The sequence below is a fragment of the Hypomesus transpacificus genome, chromosome 23 (genome assembly GCF_021917145.1).
Source record: "Hypomesus transpacificus isolate Combined female chromosome 23, fHypTra1, whole genome shotgun sequence".
NCBI lineage: Eukaryota > Metazoa > Chordata > Actinopteri > Osmeriformes > Osmeridae > Hypomesus > Hypomesus transpacificus.
Genome location: NC_061082.1, coordinates 20,226,510 through 20,240,944, shown reverse-complemented (window position 1 = coordinate 20,240,944; position 14,435 = coordinate 20,226,510). Strand labels below are relative to the sequence as shown.

At 48.6% G+C, this 14,435-nt stretch overlaps 1 protein-coding gene across 1 annotated transcript in view; it reads right to left on the bottom strand.

Annotated features, from left to right (window-relative positions):
- The window catches only part of LOC124484924 (bromodomain adjacent to zinc finger domain protein 2B), a 69,469-nt gene that overhangs the window by 36,407 nt on the left and 18,627 nt on the right, over positions 1-14,435 (bottom strand). Inside the window, 1 exon segment of the mRNA XM_047046047.1 lies at positions 1,901-2,110. Within this exon segment, the coding sequence (XP_046902003.1) occupies positions 1,901-2,108 (208 nt within the window). The 5' untranslated portion in view covers positions 2,109-2,110.

Genomic DNA, 14,435 nt, shown 5'->3' with positions numbered 1-14,435 from the left:
CAGTACAATGCATTTGATCTTGGTACTGGACATTAGCACAAACGGATACAAATAAACGCAGAACTGACCTACTACGGTCCCCTACAACACGGGAGAGTTTATGCTCATCCAATCTCAATCACAACGAGCTGAACATTCAGAAATCCCCAGGGAGCAGTGGCAGTCAATAAAAAAAGAAAATGGATTTCTAAACCCGTTCCTTTGGCACAGCGTTTTGGCCTAGTGTGAGAAGCTGCACAGCTTTCTGATGCTCTTAACCTTGTATCTCGTATAATGCGTTCTAAGGGGATTTGCAAACATCCCACATCCCTGTCAATTACAATCCATCAACATATACTTTTTAATTGCTTCCGTGACCTCATCGCAAAAAAGGAAGGTTATTACTGAACGGATAAATGCTCAATTTTTTAATTTTTTTTTTTATCATTCATGTCACTCACACATAAAAAGATTGTGTGTTTGGATTTAAATCAGGCCAATCTTCTCTGCTCCACCATCCATTAGTAACGGATGAAGTCTGGAATCAAAAAGCTCTCAACATATTCAAACTCAGTTGCTATCAATTCCATTATTAAATGTATTGAACAATCTGAGAAGTAGGACGACAACCGAGAAAAGTCAAAAACTAATATTGTAAGTGTAGTTAGTAAGCTTACGAGCGTATGGAAGCTTGAATGTAATCCAATCACTCAGGATGGGGTGTTAACAGTTATATCTCTCTCTTCAGCTTTACACAGGAGGCTGGAGTCGCTAAGCACAATTCAATTCTCTTTAGTCTCATTGAAGCAACGTGACTTCAGAGGTGCCACTGTGCTTTCGCCATTTAATATAGTGCCCGGTCCAAAATAGCTTATCTTAAAAAATCTCAGAGCATGTTTGGTGTGAAGGGGAATGAAAATGTATAATGTATGAGGAACAATCTCTCATGGCTTCTTCATTGTAACAGCAGGAGGAAAAATACACTCTATTACTTAGGCATTTCTTATCATGAAAGAGGAGCGCAAAAAAGAAAGAGAAAAAAAAACACTAATCACAGTTTGGAAATGTGCATGTTATTTTCTGGTCAGGGTAATCTGACAGCTTCTGCATCACTGCTGCTCGCTGCATAATAGCTTTGACCACAATTAGGATGGGGAGAAAAGCGAGGATGTAGGCTTGTGCACGCTCGCTGGGAGCAGCTGACACGTTAGAACTCACCGGCTAAACTGGAGCTAAAGGTTGTCACCACACATCCGACAGGGTGCACATCTACCAAACACACTTTGAATTGTTGCCGTTCATTTAATACAACAGCATTTTGATTCCTGCACTAAACTGTCAGAATAGTGTGAGACTGGATGGGAAAGAGTGTTTCCTGCACGTATAACGACACACGCTCGTAACTAACACTCGAGAGAGAGAGAGCTCATCCAAAATATTTTGAGAACGACAAAATATAAGGAAAAGGAGGAGGTGGATAAAGCATAGAAATAATTAGGGTTATGGTTTATGGCTAAATCACATTACTAAAACCCTCGCATAATGTGATGTCATATACTGACAGTACATCGGAAACCCCCGATTTAATTTTTAATGATTTAACTCTGCTTTGTTGGTGTGTGTGTGTGAGCATGCGTGTCAGCGTGCATGTGTGTGTGTGTGTATGTGTGTGTGCGTGGGTATGAGCATGTGTGTGTGTGTGTGTGAGTGTGTGTGTGCGTGGGTATGAGCATGTGTGTGTGTGTGTGTGAGTGTGTGTGTGCGTGGGTATGAGCATGTGTGTGTGTGTGTGAGAGTGTGTGTGTGTGTGGGTATGAGCATGTGTGTGTGTGTGTGTGTGAGTGTGAGTGTGTGGGTATGAGCATGTGTGTGTGTGTGTGTGAGTGTGTGTGTGAGTGTGTCAGAGGAAGCGGGTACATACCACAGGTGGTGAGAGTGGAGGCCAGGCTAGCAGGGCTGGGGGCTGGGCTGCACTTAGAGGAGGGGGTCTGGGCTGAGGCTGGGGCCGGGGCCGGGGCGGAGGCCGGGGCAGGGGCCGGGGAGGAGCTGGCTGAGGACACCGAGGAGGAGGCCATGTGCAGGGAGGACGAGGCTGTCGACGGGGAGGCTAGCCGCTCAGCAGACTCCATATCTGTCAAACACAATCCAGTCAGCACGCTTCCATATGCAGGAGGAGGAGGGAGGAGGAGGGAGGAGGAGGAGGGGGCAGGAGGGGGAGGAGGAGGAGGGGGAGGAGGAGGAGGAGGAGGAGGAGGGGGCAGGAGGGGGAGGAGGAGGAGGAGGAGGAGGGGGCAGGAGGGGGAGGAGGAGGAGGGGGCAGGAGGGGGAGGAGGAGGAGGAGGAGGAGGAGGAGGGGGGCAGGAGGGGGAGGAGGAGGAGGGAGGAGGAGGAGGGAGGAAGAGGGGCGCTCCCTCCACACACCCCACTGAGACTCTCTCCTTGTTCCATGTGAAGGACGCTCCCCCGTCTCTGTGCTGAGGCAAGGCCAGGAGCCAGGCCACCTCCAGACACAGTCCTCATGAGCTGTCACCCAGGGAACACGGACGCTTCCCACTAACACTAGACCACCAGCATCTGCAGCCTAACACAAACATGGGAATTCAACACACACACACACACATTTCCACACTTACACACACACTTACACACACCCACACAGGGGTTGACAACAGTGTCAGCAACTCGAGAGCTTTCTGATGAGAGCAGATGGGTCATTTCAATGGAGTCTTCCCTGGAATCATAACCTTCCTGTTTAACTAGCCTCGGACACGCAGCTCTGGAGCCCAGACAGAAACAGCAGTTCTCTTCTCCGTCTTCCATGACCAGCTAGCTAGCCGGCTCTGCTCCAGCGGCTCTGTGCTGACATGGACCCCAGTAGTTCTGCCCACCACCACCCAGATCAGGACCCACCCCGGCTCTTTAGAAGAAGCCTTTCATCACCGCTGGATCTTCTGGATCCTTCCATGACGGATACCATCCTGAAGTTCCCCCCCGAGCCCACCAACCTTCCAGACTTTCCAGGCCAGTTTAGTTTTAGTCTCATGACACATAGACAGTCCCTCCGTGTCCCTGGTGCCTGGTGCCTGTCCTCTGGTGTGGGAGTGGCTAGCTCATTACATCTGCCAGACAAAGCTACCTTGTGAATATCAAGTGTCGTTCCTGGCCAGGAACAACACTGATGCCACGCAAACGACATACAGGCTGCAGCCCTGCATAAAGGCCCTGGCTTCTCCTGCAGAGTGGGGGACGGGGACAGGCTCAGTGTGTGTGTGTGTGTGTGTGTGTCTGTAGGAGGGGAGATAGTCTCAGTGTGTGTGTGTGTCATAGTCACAATCACAACCACACACTACTCAAGAACATCCTTGACACAAGAGCCTAGGCTTCATAACAACACTACTGATTTGTCATTCCTGAAGGGTATCAAATCATATACAAGGTATCTCAATGAATTAGCATGTTACACACATGCACACCTTTTGTGGGTTTGGATAAAAGCATGCACCTAAAGAATCAGATATCAAATGTAAACACGTCAATACTACACTTTCTACAGCGTCTTTTAAGAGTCCAAATGAGATATGTAGGAGCTACATGAAGTGTGCTGGGTTCTTCTGGTGATCATGCAGCACCACTAACCCGCAGAGACACAAACAGTCTGTGAAGGAACTGAACCGTAAGATTAAGAATAAGGAGAAGCGTGACTAAGAAATTCTAAACACATTTGATATTTTCCTCAATGTCTGCCCACTTCTTCATTCTGCTGAGAGATGTTGCAGAAATGATTTCCTCTTGGGTAATTCCTTCTCTGTAGCAAAAGCAAACGGCCAGTAGTCTCAGGGGTTCTCTGTCTTGAGGAATAACAAGAGAACAGGTGTTTCCTTAAACAATCCCACAAACTGATTACTGACTGACAGTCCATTTGACAACATCGAAAGCGAAAAGGCTATTGCAATCCGACTAACGCGCAGTGGCAGAGATGATAATTGCTGAAATAATAGAGCATTTTTTCCGTATTCTAAAAAGCCAATCCCGATTTAATGATGAGAGATTAAAACGGGTTTAGCAGCAGAATTAGCTTGATGTTATAGGTAATTAAGCCTATGGCTCAGTGGTAGTTTTCCTGGTGCTATAGAACCACCATGAGCGTCTACATTAATTTGACTTTGGCTGTGTGTGCGTGTGTGTGTGCGCAGGTGTGTTAGTGCCCACACGGTCGACTTATACACACACACACAGACACACACAGACACACACACACACACACAGACACACACAGACACACACAGACACACACAGACACACACAGACACACACACACACACACAGACACACACAGACACACACAGACACACACAGACACACACAGACACACACACACAGACACACACAGACACACACACACAGACACACACAGACACACACAGACAGACACACACAGACACACACAGACACACACAGACACACACAGACACACACACACACACACAGACACACACAGACACACACAGACACACACACACACACACAGACACACACAGACACACACACACACACACAGACACACACAGACACACACAGACACACACAGACACACACACACACACACAGACACACACAGACACACACAGACACACACAGACACACACACACAGACACACACAGACACACACAGACACACACAGACACACACAGACAGACACACACAGACACACACAGACACACACAGACACACACAGACACACACAGACACACACAGACACACACACACAGACACACACAGACACACACAGACACACACAGACACACACAGACACACACAGACACAGACAGACACACACAGACACACACAGACACACACAGACACACACAGCAGGCTGCTGGTCCCAGGTAGAAGGCCATGTCTGCTAATGGTCCAGAGATGATTTCTAGAAATGGATGAGGCTGAATCAGAGTCACGTCTATAGACAGGACTGGACACACAGACACACACACACTGTCGCTGCCACGCTGCAACCCCGGCTGCCTTCAGGGAGTGGACACACAGCCCTGGATGCTTAATGAACATACGAGGAAAACCTGCACACTCCACAAAACACCAGTGACTGCTTCAATGGCAGAGGATTAGGAGCAGGTTGGCTGTGAAAACATCACGGCTATGATCCCTGGAATTGCGGACAGTGTGTGCGTGTGTTAAAAAAAGCCCTTCTAGTGTAGTTTGGAGTGTGTGTAAGTGTGTGTGTGTGTTTAAGGAAACCTTCTAGTGTTGTTTGATGTGTGTGTGTGTGTTTAAGAAAGAGTTCTAGTGTTGTTTGTGTGTGAGTGTGTGTGAGCCTTTGCAACCACCACCCTTGTAACAGATGGCTGATGCTAACAGTGATAATCCCACAACAGAGTCATCAGCATGGATCAGCAGGATTCAGACTGCGGACACAATGTCTCCTCAGCTAATGGAAGGAGCAGGGGACAGAGGAAGGAGGCAGCCCAGAGTGCCTTGACCCCATTCCATGTCAGAGGCGCCTCATGCCTCACTGGCCACACTGCTGCGCCTCTGCCCTGGCTGCCTCACTAGCCTCACTGTTGCCTGTCTATAAATCAGGAGTCAGATGGCTGAGCGGTGAGGGAGTCGGGCTGATAATCAGAAGGTTGCCGGATCGATTCCCCGCCGTGCCAAATTACGTTGTGTCCTTGGGCAAGGCACTTCACCCTACTTGCCTCGGGGGGATTGTCCCTGTACTTACTGTAAGTCGCTCTGGATAAGAGCGTCTGCTAAAAGACTAAATGTAAATGTAAATACAGCAAATGATAACTGTGGATGTAATGATGGCGTCTGGTCCTGATGTTCTAATGGTTGTGTGTGTAGCTTGGCGTGAGTCACTCTGTGGAGGCCTGGAGCCTGGGGGCTGGGGGCCGGGGCCTTGGGGCCTGGGGCCAGCCCCGAGTGTGCTCCTACCAGACCAGGTCCTCACACAGGACACCAGCTCAGGTCAGGTCAGGTCAGCCCCTCCTTCCCTCCTTCCCTCCATTTACTCCAAGGAGAACTCTCATGTTCCCCCTTCCTCCTGGGGGACAGATGAGTCCCTGAGCTGCCCTGGTTGGGGTGGTGGTGGATGAGGGCCATGCCGTCACCAGGCCTGTGTTGGGGTGGTGGATGAGGGCCATGGGGTAAATGCCTTCATGCTGTGTCTCATTCACGAGACATCGACTTCACATGGTCAGATCCCTCCGAAAGGAGGGTCACACAACAAACGGGTCTGTTTCCTCCTTGTGGACCACTGGGCTGAGAGAAGGGTATGAAGGAAGGATGTGCCTCCAACAGCCCCGCCCCCATGTGCCCAGCCCCCATGTGCCCCACCCCCATGTGCTGGGGCAGGCAGATGGCTGCACAGTGCAGCCTCACATGGGCAGGATCCCCTCAGCCTCTCCCAGCCCAGTCTCCACCACAGGGGGTCCCCCTCCCTGCCTCGCCGGAACACACATCCAGCCCTGCATACTGCACTGATCCTGCAGCACACACATCCAGCCCTGCATACTGCACTGATCCTGCAGCACACACACACCACACACACACATCCAGCCCTGCATACTGCACTGATCCTGCAGCACACACACACCACACACACACATCCAGCCCTGCATACTGCACTGATCCTGCAGCACACACACACCACACACACACATCCAGCCCTGCATACTGCACTGATCCTGCAGCACACACACACCACACACACACATCCAGCCCTGCATACTGCACTGATCCTGCAGCACACACACACCACACACACACATCCAGCCCTGCATACTGCACTGATCCTGCAGCACACACACACCACACACACACATCCAGCCCTGCATACTGCACTGATCCTGCAGCACACACACACCACACACACACATCCAGCCCTGCATACTGCACTGATCCTGCAGCACACACACATCCAGCCCTGCATACTGCACTGATCCTGCAGCACACACACACCACACACACACACATATCTCACAAACACAGACAGACACATACTCTCACACGCCTTGCACACACACACACACTACATTGTACGCATGCACACAGACAAACTGCACACACCAACACACCTCCCGGATGAGCCCTCCACAGCCAGAGACGGCATAGTAGCAGGCAGGCAGGGTGTCACTCCTCTGACCTAGTAAACAAGGGCACACATCTCACACTCTCTCCCAGGTCTGTTCATAATACAGGGATAATACTCCATTCTTCCTGTTCTTAACAATGACCCACAAAACACAAAAGGCTGGCTTTCTGTCCTCATCATTCCGCGGGGAGCATACATCTTTTAAGAGGACCTTCATGCCAAAAAAGTAATTTCTGGTCGCATCGACTGCCGAGACAAGTATCGAATGCGGGCGTGAATGAAGGAGAGGGCGGGGGAACGGTAGTTTGTGAGGCAAATGAACTCTGATGAATGATGTGGAAGTTCGGTATGACAAATGTTTGGAGAAACACATTTGTCCTTCACAGCGCGGCGTTAGCGCGGCTGAGGGAGGCGAGAGGAGAGGCGAGGCGGCTGAGAGAGGCGAGAGGAGAGGCGAGGCGGCGAGCGCCAATCATTTCCATCAGGGGGGAAGCAGGGGCGGAACGGCGGGACGTGGAACCCCGCATGCTCTGTCCAGACTGACATCCATCACACACACATCCGCAGGGCTGGAACCTCCCAGGACCTGTCAACAGGAGGCATTAGCCTTCAAATATGGAGCCCTGCACGTTCCTAATTAGACACAGAGAGAAGTAAAGGAGAGAGGGAGACAAGGAGATAGAAAGAGAAATACAGATCAAAAGAGAGAGGGGGGGAAAGAGGGAGATATGCAGAGAGAAATAGAGAGAGAGGAGAGAGGGGGAGAAAAAAGGAAAGAGAGAGGGCGGGAAGGGGAAATGGAAAGAGCGGGGGAGGTCGAAAAAGAAGCACCAGCCACTTCATTCATCCCTCAGTCTAATCCTCTGTTCTAAGAGACCAACTCCCTACTGTGGTCTGAGGCTAGGCTACACTGAGGCTAATGTCTGTCTTATTACATCTGGATGCTGTCATGAAGACCCCTGGGAGTAGATCCGGGCCCAGAGCTGGAGACCTCCAACACAACAGATGCTGTTTAGGTGCATGTACAGCCAGCCCTAATGAGCCTTTCCAGGCAGGAGAGGCGAGGAGATGGCAAGGCAGGCCTATGCTTGTTACAGATAATCACACTGTGTTATTACTTTACATTACACTCATTCCCATCTTCGGCCTCTTGTTTACTCCTGACTCATTTGCGCGACTCTTCCTCTCCCACAGGCAGCATCACAGCGATGCCACTGATAAGGCAGAAATGAGGAAATAAGTGTGTAAATGAGGGCCGCGCCGCGCAGCAACATCCACACTCTGGCTCTGATCACGGGAAGGAAACGCAGGAGCGTTGTGTCACATCGCATGAACCCAACTGCCGAGGCTGATACTGAACAGGGAGGAGCTACAGACAGGCTGCCACCGCACCGCACCGTCGCGCCACACCACCTCTACCTGCTCACACAACTCATAGCATACTAGCATGTCAGATTCTGAACCTGTGTGTGCGAGTGTAAGAGATTTAGAGAGACAAAGAGACAGAGAAAGAGACAGTAGCAGAACAGAGGGAGAGAGAGAGAGGAGTGAGACATGCGAGGGGAGGGGAGACAGAAGAGGGGAGACCTCCATCAGCGATCTGATTGGAGGTTCTTTCTCTCATGATATGCATAATGCAGATGACACGCATGTGAGAGGCAAGACAAAAAAAAGAGAAACGACAATTGCTTTCAGCCTGGAACAATGAGAGTCTCCGAAGCCTGAGCGTGGCCAGCCTGACACCCTGTTGTCATCTGAGATGCTGGAGAAGAGGACATGAGTCTAATGCTATAGAGGACATGAGTCTAATGCTATAGAGGACATGCGTCTAATGCTATGGAAAACCAGCGTGCATTTTGTTATCCCAAAATTCCTTTGGCTAGCTTAAAAAAATATATTTAAAACTAGTTATAATTTACTAAAAGACAACCGCACAAGGTCACTCTCAAAAACCAATTTTCTTGGAACGTAAAACTCCAAAGTCTTTGTGAAAAATTTAGCTTCAAAGGCTGTTGTGATGATGGGAAATATTTCAACACCCCAGTAATACAATCATACAGTAGCAGTACTCCAGACAGACATTTAGCCCACACAAAAGGGTCTGTTTACCTAGTCTAGAATTCACACTTTTCTTCTCTTAAAAAAGAAAACATATTTTCAAGTTCCCACCAAGTGTTAATGTAGGTGATAAAAATGCAGCTCTTCCAAGCAAAACATCATTTGCATAGCTTTAACTCGCAACTTCAATTATCCACACAAAGCAAGGTGTTAATGCAGTTGGACTATGACTCAAAAACCAGGCTGGGATTCAGAAACACATTCACCATTTAGGCTCCTCAGTCTAATATGATGGGGGGATGGTGTCTATTTGCATGTAAACAGGAGAACCAGCCTGAATATAAATAGAATGCAATCACCTGACAAGAGACAGAGCTACAAATTAAACATGAGACCAAGCCGCCGGTGCAAAGGTTATCTGTCATTCTCCACCGCTAAATAAAACCAGTCAGGCCCAAGGGCATTCTCTATCTGCTTTCATTCCACTGTAGCACACACAAGACATCTTCATTGGCAATTTCTCATTAGGGAAACTATTGGAGAGATAACCAACATGAAAAACTTTTTTTCCCTCAGAAAGTTGCACAACCTGTGATAAAGGAAACTCAATTAATCCCACTCACTACTCATCAGTTGATGGCTGTGTACAGTAGTCTGGGGGATTCTTTTCAATCGTATGATGGGCCAACTTGCTGTGTCTTGGTCATAGTTGGTGAAGTCCTTTCTCCAGAAGTCATTACTAGCTGTACAGTAGTAACAATGGTGCTGTCTGTCATGAGGAAACACACCACCCAAAGTCCAAGATCCTGAGCAAAGAAAGATAGTACTGTGCAGTTCACCAGGCTAGCAACACCACATGCCTGTGGAGGCTAGTTTTAGACTAGTTCATCAGGCTAGCAACACCACAGGCCTGTGGAGGCTAGTTTCAGACTAGTTCACCAGGCTAGCAACACCAATAAGGCTGAAGGCTCCTGTCTGTGTAGGACAGCTTCACCATCAGTGACCTTCACGCATCATATGACCGGCTAAACCACAACATGTCTGCTTGCTATTTATGTGGAGGGAAGGAGCAGAGCTTTCATCCTGGTTGTGCCTGACCACAGTGTCGGGGTTGGCACATACAAGGCGTGCAGGACCAAGGTGAGCATCAGGAGGCTGTGTGTGTCAGGCTTGCAGAGGGAGGTCCATCTCTCCTCTCAGAGGAAGGCAGGGATAAATCACACAACAGCAGCAACACTGAGAGTGGAGCTGTTCTGCAGCCGGATGGAGCAATAAACATCCAGCACATCCCTGACAGAGGGTACCTCACACTGGGAGCAGAGGAGGAGGAAGATGAGGAGGAAGATGAGGAAGGGGAGCATGAGGATAGTGGAGACCAACAAAAAAACACACACAAAAAAAAAACACTCAATCACTTAAGTGGTACATTTACCCAAGTTCACTTCAGCGCTGGAGTGTGTAAATCTGGCCTTGGCACCTGGCTGCTACAGGGAGGATTGAACAGCCTGATATCAGGCAAAATAACATCAAGTGTTGCAAAGTGCTTTAGATAGAAGTGAGGGAACTGAATAAACTGTTCTGCCTTTGAAAAAGGGCCCAGGCTAAAAGGCCCATCATGCATTCTCACACAACAGCAGCACATGAGCTCACTTCCAACCTACAGATCTGCATCAACACTACAGGAAAAATACACTGGCTGCTCCTGCAATAACCCCTGTCTACAAAGGATGGGGGAAAAAACCATGGAATGAAACATCCATGAACTGAAACCTCCGTCTCACAGCAGAGAGAGGCCCTGGACCTTCCAGAGCGGCCCCAGCATGGTTACAAAAACACGGGGCAGCCCTGGACATACAGAGTCCAGCCAGCCCTCCTGGGACATTGTTACAGCTCCACAGGGAGTGAGGCTGAAAGGAGCTGAGGCCTGATTCACAAGCCACACCAAGCGCACCCTACCCTGTCCTTTATTTATTTGTATTTTTGAAGTGTGAATCTGAGGTGGGGTTTCTGAAGCTAATGTGTTGTGGGCGCCTGGCCTGGGAGTGCGTTAGAGGCAGAGAGAGAGGTTCGAGCCAGGCTGGCGTGAGTGTGTCAGGGGCAGAGAGAGAGGTTCGAGCCAGGCTGGCGTGAGTGTGTCAGGGGCAGAGAGAGAGGGCTGAGCCAGGCTGGCGTGAGTGTGTCAGGGGCAGAGAGAGAGGGCTGAGCCAGGCTGGCGTGAGTGTGTCAGGGGCAGAGAGAGAGGGCTGAGCCAGGCTGGCGTGAGGGAGGCTGACAAGCGAGAGAGGATCTCCGCAGGCAGCAGAGGACTTCAGCCACATGGTCCCTGCATCCACACAAAGGAGAGAGTGGAGCCGGTGGCTGGTCACCCCCCTCCCGCCTGCTCAGCCTCGCCTGCTCAGCTGCAGCACTCTGACTGACTGCCATTCAACACTCCATCTGTCAATCAAACACTGGCCCGCCCCCACATTACTATCAACGCATGCTGAAGAATGCGCGCACAATTGGCACGCACACACACACAAACACACACATACACACGTCAGTGTGAAGACACAGCATACTAAACATATGTGAAGCCCCCACACACACACACACACAAATAAAAATAAATAATAAAAAAAGGGAAAAAAACCATGAAATTAAACATACTTTTTTTTTTTTTTTTTATACTCTAAATATATATATTTTTTTGGTTGTGATTTTCAGGGATGTACTCCCCTGGCTCTCAAACCCCAGGAGGAAAGTGCTGGAGAACATGGCCCTCACTCCTGGGAGCAAGTCACACATGTCACTCTGGAGGGACTCACACTCTCTGGCAGCAGCTGCTGTTGTTACCAGACTCACGTTTAAAGATACTATCACCCCTGGTTAGCATAATCTAATCAATGCTGTGAATTGACTTCTAATTAACATGAGCACACCTCCCCTGTACGAACCCTGAAGACACAGAGAACCACTACCGTTGTGACCAGAACAACACAACACAAAACAAGGAAACTAAATCAAATGGTTTAGAGCGGGCGCCAGGCGGACAGCCCTACAGCTCAGCCTGTACGTTGAATCACCCACAACACTATCAGTCCAGACAGTCTCTACATCACCATTTTGACTAGAAACAAAGATGGCGCCGTACGCTGTGCAGTACCAATTACACGACAGCACAGGATTTCATTTCAACCAATGTGTTGAACAAATGGCATTCAAGTCTCCAGGTTTGAAGAATCCTTTTTGCATCAGGTTCTGGAGGTGTTTTTCAAGTGTGCAGAAACAGAGCAATTATCTCTGAGCATATAACCTAGTATAACCTTAAACTAAACACTGCTCCTTAATGTGGCAAATCTGCATAATAATCAAGAGGAGACAGACTCTAGAGAAATGTCTACATCAACAGCAACGGGAAAAAATACCTTGCACAGGATTTTTGTAATTCCTGCATGGATAGAGAACTGCCTTAAAGAATACACAGTCGGATTTGGAGGGCTTGATTAAAATATTTAAAAAAATGCAAACCCTTGCAAAACAACTGTGAAGGTCACTGTACAGAATCCTTTCAGAAGCGTTCTAAAAGACGAAGGCAAACACAGTGGAATGGTCTCATCCACACAATCACAGCAGCATTTAAAGCTGACATTAATCACACCAGCTCTGCTCCACTGAGTTGTACTAATAAGTGTAAAATTACAGCAACAACATAAGATGGATAAACGGCTGGATGGTGTCTGACTGATATTTCAATCCTAAAACTGCACAATTCCTGTTTGAAGAGGGTCACACTTTAGTTAGTAGTGAGGCCCTCTCATTACAAGAACACACTGCCAGACTCCTCCACACCAAGACATGGGCCGAGCCGCTAAACACAACATAGGTTACGCAAGAGGGGGACTATTAGAAGAAGAAAAAAGGCTTTGATGGTTTTTTTGTTCATTTCAGGGGAATTCAATTATCAAGTAACATGTGCCCTATGATGTTTGTGGGCAAAAGTCACACAATGAAGCAATTTGTATTCAGCTGTGATGAATAAAATGGAGTGTCTCACATTTGGCCTAATCTCTACTTCGTATGAGTGCCACTTAAAACCAGAGCCCAAGTTAGCCCAGGGGTAGCCCAGAGCTAAGTGTAAATGACAATTTAGAAGCCATGAACACATTCTGAACATCCACAGCAAGCTGGCACCACTTTTAAGAGAAAACATAAAAGAGTTCGTATTTTTAACCGGTGGTAATCCCGACTGTTTCCAATCCTCATCTTTATGTACAGTTCTGACTATTCTCCTCAGTTCTTGCAGGGACACTTCTTCCTGTTTAAGGGCCAATCACAGGCATAGGCAGGCTGACATATGATCTGAGTTGCTAAGGACACTAGCCACTACAGAGAGGTCACTATCGGGCACAGGTCTGTATGAGGTTGAAACACACCGAGGCTGCTTCACATGCAGTACTGAGGTGAACAGACGGGGTCCTATATCACAGAGCACACATTTCGAAAGGAGAACATGTCTTAACATAGAATCATGACACAATAAGGCAATTAGGTGCTAAAATAGGAGAAAACAGCGACTAGCTCTTCCAAATAAACAGTAAAAGGCCATTTAAAGAGGGTTCTGAGTCTATCATTAGTTCAACAGAGCTCGTTATCAAATAGCCATGTTTTCTCCCCACCCCCAGAGATGAGACAAACATGAGTCTGTCCAGTCAAAGCAGTGTTCTTCTGGCTGTCCAGTCAAAGCAGTGTTCTTCTGGCTGTCAGGAGGGACAGGTCGTGGCCCACGCCTTTCACCAACACCCCTCACACATGCGTCACGTCAAAGTGGAAAAAGGAGGCACTCCAAAATCTAAACGGCCCTCCTCCATTATCTGATCCCCTGGATCGCGTTGGTCTCTGCTGCAGAGCCAGTGACTCCAGCCCGGTCTGAGCCCAGACCCGCTTAGCCAGTAAATGAAAGGTTATCAGAGACGGTGGTGTCACAAGTCTGGGTACAACAGTATTGTCATTTGGACAATGGGTGCTATTCTCCTTCTGTGCTTGTTTGACTGTGCACACAGGTAGAACTCAAATGACATTTGTGGGGGTGATTAAATGAAATAGGCCTTATTGTTTTTCTCCCAAAAATGTAATTAAATGAAAAAATCTCATCGAGAGGAAGATGAAACCGAAGACAGAAGATTTGAGGCGAGGGGGGAAGCGAACAGAGAGGGAGGAATTTATTATTGCTCAAAAACACCTGAAATTCATCTGAGATTTAACAGTGAGCGCATGGCATGTGCAGCTGTGGCTTCCACGGCGACAGTA